This window comes from Oncorhynchus clarkii, chromosome 10, assembly GCF_045791955.1.
Source record: "Oncorhynchus clarkii lewisi isolate Uvic-CL-2024 chromosome 10, UVic_Ocla_1.0, whole genome shotgun sequence".
Lineage (NCBI taxonomy): Eukaryota > Metazoa > Chordata > Actinopteri > Salmoniformes > Salmonidae > Oncorhynchus > Oncorhynchus clarkii.
In genome coordinates, this window is record NC_092156.1 from 4994462 (window position 1) to 5007321 (window position 12860).

The window sequence follows — 12860 nt, forward strand, 5'->3', positions numbered from 1 at the left end:
CAGTGACTGGGGGTGATGACTAAAGGACTACACAGTGACTGGGGGTGATGACTAAAGGACTACACAGTGACTGGGGGTGATGACTAAAGGACTACACAGTGACTGGGGGTGATGACTAAAGGACTACACAGTGACTGGGGGGCGTTGAATACAGGACTACACAGTGACTGGGGGTGATGAGTAAAGGACTACACAGTGACTGGGGGTGATGACTAAAGGACTACACAGTGACTGGGGGGTGATGACTAAAGGACTACACAGTGACTGGGGGGGTGATGACTAAAGGACTACACAGTGACTGGGGGGTAAGGACTAAAGGACTACACAGTGACTGGGGGTGATGACTAAAGGACTACACAGTGACTGGGGGGTGATGACTAAAGGACTACACAGTGACTGGGGGGGTGATGACTAAAGGACTACACAGTGACTGGGGGGTGATGACTAAAGGACTACACAGTGACTGGGGGGTGATGACTAAATGACTACACAGTGACTGGGGGGTGATGACTAAAGGACTACACAGTGACTGGGGGGGTGATGACTAAAGGACTACACAGTGACTGGGGTGCGTTGAATACAGGACTACACAGTGAGTTATATAAATAGAGTCAACAAACACACTGCATGCCCTGGAGGCCCCGAACTATAAATAGGGGACAAGACATATATTCAGCACCTGAACCCACTGAGTATGAATAGTCTTGTCCTAAATGGCACTCTATTTCCTATACTTTGACCATAGGGATTCAAAGTAGTGCAGTATGTAGGGACTAGAGTGTCATTTGGGAATCAGACTCTCTCCCCCCCCCCCTCTCTCTCTCTCTCTCTCTCCGTCTCTCTCTCTCTCTCTCCGTCTCTCTCTCTCCGTCTCTCTCTCTCCGTCTCTCTCTCTCTCTCTCTGTCTCTCTCTCTCTCTCTCTCTCTCTCTCCCTCCGTCTCTCTCTCTCTCTCTCTCTCTCCGTCTCTCTCTCTCTGTCTCTCTCTCTCTCTCTCTCTCCGTCTCGCTCTCTCTCTCTCTCTCTCTCTCTCTCTCTCTCTCTCTCTCTCTCTCCGTCTCTCTCTCTCTCTCTCTCTCTCCGTCTCTCTCTCTCTCTCTCTCTCTCTCTCTCTCTCTCTGCCTCTCTGCCTCTCTCTCTCTCTCTCTCTCTCTCTCTCACTGATGTTTTATTTAGAGTAGAAATCTCACATTGGATGACACTTCAAGGGGTTCCCTTTGAAAATACATTCTATTGACTAAACCTGATATGAAATATTGGGGTGACCCACATTGAAACTGATATGAGATCTGGAGGTCAGGTGACCAGACCTGAACAGGCCAGCACCTAGGTAAGTGAAGCTGTGTCATGCAATGTGTTTGTGTGTCTGTGCGTGTGAGATAGAGAGACTGTCTGAACCTCTAATACGGAAGAGATGCATTGTGAGCGGCAAACTGAATACAAAAGAAGTCAAACGGTTTAGTCAGTCTTGGACAAAGGGACCCAATGCTGTAATTGCAGTAGTGCATCATACACATCATACGCATCATACGCCATAGTTAGGACTATGGGTGTGTGTGAGTTATTTGGGCTATTTGTGGCAAGGGTTAGACTTAGATCGTAATCAGCTAAGGAGCTCAGCAAAACTGAGGAAGACTGAGGACTTAGGACACACACACACACACACACACACACACACACACCCTGACCTCATATAGGTGCAATACAGAAAAAAGGGACACAAACAGTAACATTGTTGTTATCTATAAATAAGGACAAACCACCTGGTACCGACAACCTGGATGGTAAATTGCTGAGGTTGGTGGTAGCGGAATACATTGCGACTCCATTTTGTTACATTTTCAATTTAAGCCTAGAAGACGTTGTGTGCTCTCAGGCAAGAAGGGAGTCAAAGGTCATTCCGCTACCCAGGAATAGCAGAGCACCAATTAATGGTTCACACAGCCAAACAATCAGCCTGTTACAAGTGCTTAGTAAACTTTCTGAGAAAAAAAAATGTGTGTTTGATCAAAAAAAAAGTAATTTTACAGAAAACTAATTAACAACAGACTTTCACCATGCTTATAGGGAAGGGTACTCAACATGCTTGGCACTGACACAAGTAACGTATGATTGGTTGAAATAAATATATAGTAAGAAGGGTTAGGGGGGGGACACTAAAACTTGTATCTCAAACAAACAGTTTAAAAAATGCTTTCCACTTCCTCATAAAGGATGACGTTATCCTCCTGAGGAAGTGGAGCCGGCCAATCAGCGGTCTACTCCCATGAATATTTTTAATGACCGGTATACGCCCACACCATTCCAACACAGAAAAGCTGCTTTCAACACACTTAATTACAATTTTGGGGAATTAAAACTATTTCACTCATATTGTAATTAATTATAGACCATATTTCATAGAAAACTAGACTGTTACTGTAAAGGTTGAGTTTAGGGGAAAAATGCAAAAATAACAGATTTAAACTGTATAACTGATCAATCCACCATAGTACCAGGTCATGTAATGATTAAAAACAAAACAAAATGGCTGAATAAGATATTTGGCTACAGAAGTGCCATTTCTTACCAATCTCTACAGCCGACTTGGGGGCATGTCCCCCCTATCCACCAGCTGCAATTTTGCCTATGCTTTCATTATAACCAACTATGAGTTCCCTCTCTACCACACCTCCTCCGCCCTACCGGTGGGGACCCAGATTGCGGAGGTTGATTAGATGGTTCCGGAGGGGGTGGGTGGATAGCGGACAGTAACTTCAGCACCCACCCGGTGGGAAACAGCGACAAGGCCATTCAAGGGAAAATCTTGTGGCCAAAATGGCACACTAATCATACGGGTTGGAACTAAGGACTGACTGTCACCTTTCAGTTTTAACTGAGTTTTTATTTTTTGTGACATATTTTGCCCCGTGATTGTCAGGAGGAGGGTGAAGTCTCACAGCCGCCATCTTTGGAAACTGACTAGGAGGGAATAGAGAACTTTCATTATCTGACTGGTTGGGGGTTTTTTTTATACCAAGAAATCTTTAGTATATATATTTTTTTTCAAGACCTCGAATGACCTGTTATTCTGTACACACGTTAACACAATTTTTATTTATTTTTTTACGGTGGACAACACACAAGGAGTCGGTATCGTACAACCTGGAGGAAAAAAAGCTCCAATCTGTCGTTTTCTCTCCGGTTCTACCTGAACCTGGACTCTGATCGGTAAGTGTCGGGTTGTAGATTCAAGCCAAAATCTTTAGTAGTGTGGTGAGAAAATGTTTATCTGGTTAGCAGCTATTATTATTATTTATTAGCTATTATGGTTAGCCTATTTAGCTAATGTATCATTGATAACGATACGATAGTCAACTAGGACGCCTGTAATGTGGATGATGGTTAACTAAGTGAAGTTAACTAGATGTCGGGCGAAATGATAATCTTTCCTTTTTACTGTTACATTTGAGGATTGATAACTAAAGTATGTAGTTAGCTAATGTGGCTAACCGACTGTAGCTTAGCGGTGAAGCTTGAAGCGAATTGTCTTATTTTAACATGTAAACATTTTTAACATTTTTTTTTTTAAAGTGGCAACTAATGTTAGTTAACTGACAAGACATATTTTTACAAAATGCAGACAAAACATGTAGATACTTTTAGCTACAGGTATCTGCGTCTTAACACACCTGTGTGTGTAAAACGGAAGAACAAACCCCCCCACAAATGTGTTGTCACTGGGGGGGTAAAACCCCACAAATGTGTTGTCACTGGGGGGGTAAAACCCCCACAAATGTGTTGTCACTGGGGGTGAAACCCCCACAAATGTGTATTCACTGGAGGGGATCCTGTCCACAGTAGCCTGTGTTAAACAGTGTAAGTTACAGTAAGTGTATATTTATAATTTTGTGAAATATTAGTTGATGTGATACGAAGAGGACTTTAATGGGTCTACAACTTTACCACCATTGAGAATTGATTCAACGTTTAGATGGGGAGTATTTGCCTGTGAGAGCCAATTCATCCTCTTAAACAGAACAAGGTTCCTTGGGACTATAAGGAGATGGTTCATTATGTAGTGTTGTTTTTTAGTCCATTATGGGCTAGTATCGAGCTATTCTCAGTGGTGATGGCCAGCTAAGCATTTTCTATGTAGTCTTTTTCTTCGACACTCCCTTGTTGTTTTTCTCACTGTGAAACTCCCCCCGCCCCACCCGACCCCCCAAAACTACTAGCTGGGGGAGTTTCCACTGCAACAATGATCAATATCACGGCACAAGCATGGGACACTGCAGGTGTGTGTATTCATTACGTCCTGCAACGGAAACAGTTTTACTGTTTAAGGAAACAAACAACGAAAGGAGGAGGGACCTAGCCGAATTTGTCCAAACCCGAAAACGAGGGATTCTGTTGGGAGTAAAATGTTTATTTGTTGCAGAATCGGTGTAATGAATACACCCCGGTTTCACTACTAAAGTGAAATGTTGTACAGCCAGCCATGCAATTAAGCAACTTGACAAAATCGGTTCTAGTTATTCGGGTATGGCTTCCTTTGTACGCTTGTATTCATGCTGGCTGGTTTGTGAGTCGCATTCCTAATTTTCTGTGTGTTGACATTGCGTAACATTCTGACTCGACAAGCTCTTCTCTCTTGGCCCTGACTGTGCCTGTTCGCCAGTGTTGCCTACTCAAATGGTGACAGAATGTACTTGGAGATTTTTTTGGCCATTATGTTTTTTCATTTGTTAGATAATGACAAGTTGGCAACGACTCCCCATTTTCTGTCCTTCCTGCTGCACACCCATGTGGAGTGTTGGGAATGATGATGCACTATTATTGCGTTTTATAAACAACATTGTATTTAAGCACTTAGCTTTCTAGGAGTCTGAATGTACAGTACAGTAGGCTATATCACAGCCGGTGGTATTAGCTAGTTATCAACAAACTAAGAAGGCCTCGCCTGCAATGAATGATTGAATCGTCCATCACTAGACTAGTGAGAGTTTAGCTACATGGGTTGTAGCTATTTTAAATGTTTTGTAAACAAACACATTGTTAAACAATGCAAGGATAGTGGGTTTGATTCTCGGGACCGTCCATACATAAACTATACGAGCGCATGACTGTACTTCGCTTTGGATAAAAGCGTCTGCTAAATGGCTTATGATCTATTGAATGATTTGAAACGGCGCGTTGGGCCGTTGAACTAATTCAACCTACATCAGTCAATTAGTTGTTTAATAACTGCCCCCCCACTGGGAACGGAATAACGTGGTAATGAACTACAATGACCATAATCCATTGTGTATAACATAGTTCTTGACCTGATTTCTCAAGTGGATTAACAAGATTTCTCTCTAGAGGTCCTCCTGCGCGTTGTCGTGGAGGGGGCCGACTAATTAACTAATTGACTGATATCGGTTCAATTACTTGATTTCCACGTAGCTTGTTTTTTTTTCTTCCCGTGAGCCCAATGTGCCGCAGGGCTATAAAAAAAATAAAAAAAACTCCCCCGTTCCCCGCCTCAGACCTGGTCACTGTTGGCACTGTGACTGTACTATAGTCTATTGGACTCATACAGCCTCCCTCTCTCTCTCTCCCAGCCAGGGCCGGTCCACCCCAGCCCCCCCCCCCCCCCCCCCCCCCCCCCACCGTTAAAATAACATAAAATTGATCAGAAATGCAGTGTAGACATTGTTAATGTTGTACATTTGTATTTATTTAACCAGGTAGGCTAGTTGAGAACAAGTTCTCATTTACAACTGCGACCTGGCCAAGATAAAGCAAAGCAGTGTGACACAGACAACAACACAGAGTTACACATGGAGTAAACCATTAACAAGCCAATAACACAATAAGCAAGTCAATGACACAGTAGAAAAAAGAAAGTCTATATACAGTGTGTGCAAATGGCATGAGGAGGTACGCAATAAATAGGCCATAGGAGCGAATAATTAAAATTTAGCAGATTAACACTGGAGTGATAAATGAGCAGATGATGATGTGCAAGTAGAGATACTGGTGTGCAAAAGAGCAGAAAAGTAAATAAAAACAGTAGATTGGGTAGATTTAGGTAGATTGAGTGGGCTATTTACAGATGGACTATGTACAGCTGCAGCGATCGGTTAGCTGCTCAGAAAGCTGATGTTTGAAGTTGGTGAGGGAAATAAAAGCCTTCAACTTCAGCGATTTTTGCAATTCGTTCCAGTCACTGGCAGCAGAGAACTGGAAGGAAAGGCGGCCAAATGAGGGGTTGGCTTTGGGGATGATCAGTGAGATATACCTGCTGGAACGTGTGCTACGGGTGGGTGTTGCCATCGTGACCAGTGAACTGAGATAAGGCGGAGCTTTACCTAGCATAGACTTATAGATGACCTGGAGCCAGTTGGTCTGGCGACGAATATGTAGCGAGGGCCAGCCGACTAGAGCATACAGGTCGCAGTGGTGGGTGGTATAAGGTGATTTGGTAACAAAACGGAGGGCGCTGTGATAGACTGCATCCAGTTTGCTGAGTAGAGTATTGGAAGCTATTTTGTAGATGACATCGCCGAAGTCGAGGATCGATAGGATAGTCAGTTTTACGAGGGTATGTTTGGCGGCGTGAGTGAAAGAAAGAAGATTTTCTGGATTTTTTTCTTCTAATTTTGTCTGTCATAGTTGAAGTGTACCTATGATGAAAATTACAGGCCTCTCATCTTTTTAAGTGGGAGAACTTGCACAATTGGTGGCTGACTAAATACTTTTTTGCCCCACTGTATATATAGATAGCAATATTGGGCCTATATGAATTGTAGCTACTTTTGAGGCACATGTTGTACTCTATAAACACCTATTTAACGCTGTAAAGACTCAAATCTAAAATCTAAATGCATATACAAAAGCCTGTAATTTTTTAAATGACATTCATTTGTGCAATATTAGGGTTCTACATTTAAATTAAATTCAGTGTTTCAGTCTTTCAGTGTTTCAGTCTTTCAGTGTTTCAGTGTTTCAGTGTTTCAGTGTTTCAGTCTTTCAGTGTTTCAGTCTTTCAGTGTTTCAGTCTTTCAGTGTTTCAGTCTTCCAGTCTTCCAGTGTTTCAGTCTTTCAGTGTTTCAGTCTTTCAGTGTTTCAGTCTTCCAGTGTTTCAGTCTTCCAGTGTTTCAGTCTTCCAGTGTTTCAGTCTTCCAGTGTTTCAGTCTTCCAGTGTTTCAGTCTTTCAGTCTTTCAGTCTTTCCGTGTTTCCGTGTTTCAGTCTTTCAGTCTTTCAGTGTTTCAGTCTTTCAGTCTTTCAGTGTTTCAGTCTTTCCGTGTTTCAGTCTTTCAGTCTTTCAGTGTTTCAGTCTTTCAGTGTTTCAGTGTTTCAGTCTTTCAGTGTTTCAGTCTTCCAGTCTTCCAGTGTTTCAGTCTTTCAGTCTTTCAGTGTTTCAGTCTTCCAGTGTTTCAGTGTTTCAGTCTTTCAGTCTTCCAGTGTTTCAGTCTTTCAGTCTTCCAGTCTTTCAGTCGTTCAGTCGTTCAGTGTTTCAGTCTTTCAGTCTTCCAGTGTTCCATTGTTTCAGTCTTCCAGTGTTTCAGTCTTCCAGTGTTTCAGTCTTTCAGTCTTCCAGTGTTTCAGTCTTTCAGTGTTTCAGTGTTTCAGTCTTTCAGTCTTTCAGTCTTTCCGTGTTTCAGTCTTTCAGTCTTTCAGTCTTTCAGTGTTTCAGTGTTTCAGTGTTTCAGTGTTTCAGTCTTTCAGTGTTTCAGTCTTTCATTGTTTCAGTGTTTCAGTCTTTCAGTCTTTCAGTCTTCCAGTGTTTCAGTCTTCCAGTGTTTCAGTCTTTCAGTGTTTCAGTCTTTCAGTGTTTCAGTGTTTCTGCTGCAGTCCTTTATTTAGCTCCCCAACACAACATAATGTTTCTGTCGAGGTGTTTCACTCTGATGATGCTAGAACACTCTCTTCTTGTGTCGTGTTTTTACTTCCGAGTGAATAGAAGTGGGGTCCTGAGTCCTGAGCTGCCTTGATCTGGCCACCTGGGCAAGGTGTGTCTTTTTGCGATAATTCCACCAAATGACCCTGCTGCCCCCCCCCCCCCCCCACACACACACACACACACACACACACACACACACACACAGGAGGTCCCGTACCGGGAAGACATTTACATTTTCTTTCACCCAAGTTAAAAACTTTTTTTTTTTTTAAAGCCCTACAAAATAATATTAAAAGCTGAATTCTTACATTTTTGAGGAAAGAACATTTATGTCCGATCACCAGAAAGATGATATTTGTTTAATGGACCAACTGTCACTCTAGTGACAGGAGGATAAACAACACTGATGTCAGCAACAACATGTACCTAGGGCCCTGAAGACTGAGCTAGCCAGCTGTCACTCTAGTGACAGGAGGATAAACAGCACTGATGTCAGCAACAACATGTACCTAGGGCCCTGAAGACTGAGCTAGCCAGCTGTCACTCTAGTGACAGGAGGATAAACAGCACTGATGTCAGCAACAACATGTACCTAGGGCCCTGAAGACTGAGCTAGCCAGCTGTCACTCTAGTGACAGGAGGATAAACAGCACTGATGTCAGCAACAACATGTACCTAGGGCCCTGAAGACTGAGCTAGCCAGCTGCATAACAACGACGTAGGAAGCCATTTTGTTTGTATTGGTATTTAGCTACAGTGCCGTGAAAGTATTTGCCCCCTTTCAATTTTTGGGGGACTTTTGTTACAGAATATTATCTGATCTTCAACAAAAAACTAATATTAGATCAAGGGAACCTGAGTGAACAAATAATTTGCAGTGGTCTGATACTCCTTCCATTTCAATATTATCGCTTGCACAGTGCTCCTTGGGATGTTTAAAGCTTGGGAAATCTTTTTGTATCCAAATCCGGCTTTAAACTTCTTCACAACAGTATCTCGGACCTGCCTGGTGTGTTCCTTGTTCTTCATGATGCTCTCTGCGCTTTTAACGGACCTCTGAGACTATCACAGTACAGGTGCATTTATACGGAGACTTGATTACACACTAACCACTAGGCTACCTGCCCGCCTACACTCCAACCACTAGACTACCTGCCGTCCCTACACTCTAACCACTAGGCTACCTACCGCCCCTACACTCTAACCACTAGGCTACCCTGCCGCCCCTACACTCTAACCACTAGACTACCTGCCGCCCCTACACTCTAACCACTAGGCTACCCTGCCGCCCCTACACTCTAACCACTCTAACCACTAGGCTACCTGCCGCCCCACCTGCCGCCCCTCTAACCACTAGGCTACCTGCCCCCCTCCACTCTAACCACTAGGCTACCTGCCGCCCCACCTGCCGCCCCTCTAACCACTAGGCTACCTGCCCCCCTACACTCTAACCACTAGGCTACCTGCCGCCCCTACACTCTAACCACTAGGCTACCTACCGCCCCTACACTCTAACCACTCTAACCACTAGGCTATCTGCCACCCCTACACTCTAACCACTAGGCTACCTGCCGCCCCTCCACTCTAACCACTAGGCTACCTGCCGTCCCTACACTCTAACCACTAGGCTACCTACCGCCCCTACACTCTAACCACTAGGCTACCTGCCTCCCCTACACTCTAACCACTAGGCTACCTACCGCCCCTACACTCTAACCACTAGGCTACCTGCCGCCCCTCCACTCTAACCACTAGGCTACCTGCCGCCCCTCCACTCTAACCACTAGGCTACCTGCCGCCCCATTCATGAAAACCTATTAATTAAGCAGAGTGAGCCCATTGTTGTCTGACAAAGGACATGATATATAGTCTCTCTCTCTGTCTCCCTCCCTCTCTGTCTCCGTCCCTCTCTGTCTCCCTCCCCTCTCTGTCTCCCTCTCTTTCTCCCTCCCCTCTCTGTCTCCCTCCCATCTCTGTCTCCCTCTCTCTCTGTCTCCCTCTCTCTCTGTCTCCCTCCCCTCTCTGTATCCCTCTCTGTCTCCCCCTCTCTCTCTCCCTCCAGGTGCCCATGCTCCGGCCCCTCCACTCCAGCAGATGAGTCGTCGACTGCTCTGGCGTAGACGCAGCCGCGCTCCAACGCCCAGATAGTCCCCTGGTCCTGCCCCCCGCCCTGCCGGGAGACAGCAGACTACATTACCCAGCATGCCCTCCTCTGTGCGGGCGGGCAGCCTAAAGGACCCGGAGGTAGCCGAGCTGTTCTTCAAGGAAGACCCAGAGAAACTGTTCTCTGACCTCCGAGAGATAGGACATGGCAGCTTCGGAGCCGTCTACTTTGTATGTATACACACACACACACACACACACACACACACACACACACTTCTCTACACCCACACACTCCGTCATCTTTATTGATACAACAGGGCAGGCTCAAGTCTATCTCTAGCTGCCCTTGGTAAAACAGGGCACTGTCCTGCAATAGTCCTCCTGTAATAGTCCTCCTGTCCCACCTGCAATAGTCCTCCTGTAATAGTCCTCCTGTCCCACCTGCAATAATCCTCATGCAATAGTCCTCCTGTAATAGTCCTCCTGGCCCTCCTGTAATAGTCTTCCTGGTCCTCCTGTAATAGTCCTCCTGGCCCTCCTGTAATAGTCCTCCTGTAATTGTCCACCTGTAATAGTCCACCTGTAATAGGCCACCTGTAATAGTCCTCCTGTAATAGTCCTCCTGTAATAGTCTTCCTGTCCCACCTGTAATAGTCTTCCTGTCCCACCTGTAATATTCCTCCTGTCCCGCCTGTAGTAGTCCACCTGTAATAGTCATCCTGTAATAGTCCTCCTGTCCCACCTGTAATAGTCCACCTGTAATAGTCCTGTAATACTCTTTGTGTAATAGGCCTCCTATCCCACCTGTAATAGTCCACCTGTAATAGTCCTCCTATCCCACCTGTAATAGTCCTCCTGGAATAGTCCGCATGTAATAGACCTCCTGTAATAGTCCTGTAATACTCTTCGTGTAATAGGCCTCCTATCCCACCTGTAATAGTCCACCTGTAATAGTCCTCCTATCCCACCTGTAATAGTCCTCCTGTAATAGTCCTCCTGTAATAGTCCTGTAATACTCTTCATGTAATAGGCCTCCTATCCCACCTGTAATAGTCCACCTGTAATAGTCCTCCTATCCCACCTGTAATAGTCCTCCTGTAATAGTCCGCATGTAATAGACCTCCTGTAATAGTCCTCCTGTAATAGTCCTGTAATACTCTTTGTGTAATAGGCCTCCTGTCCCACCTGTAATTGTCCTCCTGTAATAGTCCTCCTGTAATAGTCCACCTTTAGTAGTCCTCCTGTAATAGTCCGCCTTTAGTAGTCCTCCTGTAATAGTCCTGCTGTAATAGTCCTCCTGTAATAGTTCGCCTGTAACAGACCTCCTGTAATAGTCCACCTGTAATAGTCCTCCTGTCCCACCTGTAATTGTCCTCCTGTAATAGGCTTCCTGTAATAGTCCTCCTGTCCCTCCTGTAATAGTCCTCCTGGTCCTCGTGTAATAGTCCTCGTGTAATAGTCCTCCTGTAATAGTCCTCCTGTAATAATCCTCCTGTAATAGTCCACCTGTAATAGTCAATAGTCCTCCTGTCCCACCTGTAATTGTCTTCCTGTAATAGGCTTCCTGTAATAGTCCTCCTGTCCCACCTGTAACAGGCCTCTTGTCCCGCCTGTGTTCTCTGTGTCTAAGGCGCGGGATGTACGATCTACAGAGGTGGTGGCCATCAAGAAGATGTCTTATAGTGGAAAGCAGTCCAACGAGGTGAGACAGACACGTTATGTACTATATTTATTACCTTTATTTGATAGGGGACAACAGAAACAGAAGTCTCAGTACACTTGAGAAATGATTATGTTAAAGCATACACACTCCGATACGAATGTGTGAGCTGAACACACACACGTCTCACGCTCCAAGGTCACCCCACGGCTCTCTCACACACTCTCTCACTCTCGCCTTGCTTCTGCTCCTAATGACAGAGTAGCTGTACTCGGATTAAGACCTAATCTGTGTACGATGAGAGTCGCCCACCAGGAGACCGAAGGCAGACAGGAACATGCCACACATGAGATCATACGTTTTTTTTTTTAAAGAAGATCTACAATGTTGTCTTTAGGTTGTGTTCATTCAGGGTGAGCTAGGTGTTTACTTTGCACTCTTATTTACCCAGGTATGTTGGTTGATTTAAAGAACCAATGTCTCCGCTGAAATAAATGCAAAGCAGTCTGCGTCTTTTATAGTTCATTTTTTAATACTTTCTCTCTCCTCCTCCACCTCTTTTCTCTCTCCTCCTCCACCTCTTTTCTCTCTCCTCCTCCACCTCTTTTCTCTCTCCTTCTCCTCTCTTTTCTCTCTCCTTCTCCACCTCTTTTCTCTCTCCTCCTCCACCTCTTTTGCTCGCTCTCTGCTCGCTCTCTGCTCGCTCTCTCCCCTCTTCTCTCTCCTTCTCCCCTCTTTTCTCTCTCCTTCTCCCCTCTTTTCTCTCTCCTTCTCCCCTCTTTTCTCTCTCCTTTTCCCCTCTTTTCTCTCTCCTTCTCCTCTCTTTTCTCTCTCCTTCTCCTCTCTTTTCTCTCTCCTTCTCCTCTCTTTTCTCTCTCCTTCTCCTCTCTTTTCTCTCTCCTTCTCCTCTCTTTTCTCTCTCCTTCTCCTCTCTTTTCTCTCTCCTTCTCCTCTCTTTTCTCTCTCCTTCTCCTCTCTTTTCTCTCTCCTTCTCCGCCTCTTTTCTCTCTCCTTCTCCACCTCTTTTCTCTCTCCTCCTCCACCTCTTTTCTCTCTCCTCCTCCACCTCTTTTCTCTCTCCTTCTCCACCTCTTTTCTCTCTCCTCCTCCACCTCTTTTCTCTCTCCTCCTCCACCTCTTTTCTCTCTCCTCCTCCACCTCTTTTCTCTCTCCTCCTCCACCTCTTTTCTCTCTCCTCCTCCACCTCTTTTCTCTCTCCTTCTC

The 12860-nt window shown here is 45.0% G+C and overlaps 1 protein-coding gene across 1 annotated transcript in view; it reads left to right on the forward strand.

Annotated features, from left to right (window-relative positions):
• Positions 1-3009: 3009 nt before the first annotated feature.
• Positions 3010-12860, forward strand: part of LOC139417929 (serine/threonine-protein kinase TAO1-like) — a 51743-nt gene continuing 41892 nt past the window's right edge. The window contains exons 1-3 of the mRNA XM_071166921.1: positions 3010-3209; positions 9933-10204; positions 11607-11678. Coding sequence (XP_071023022.1) covers positions 10073-10204; positions 11607-11678 — 204 coding nt within the window. The 5' untranslated portion in view covers positions 3010-3209; positions 9933-10072. The remainder of the gene's footprint in view (positions 3210-9932; positions 10205-11606; positions 11679-12860) is intronic.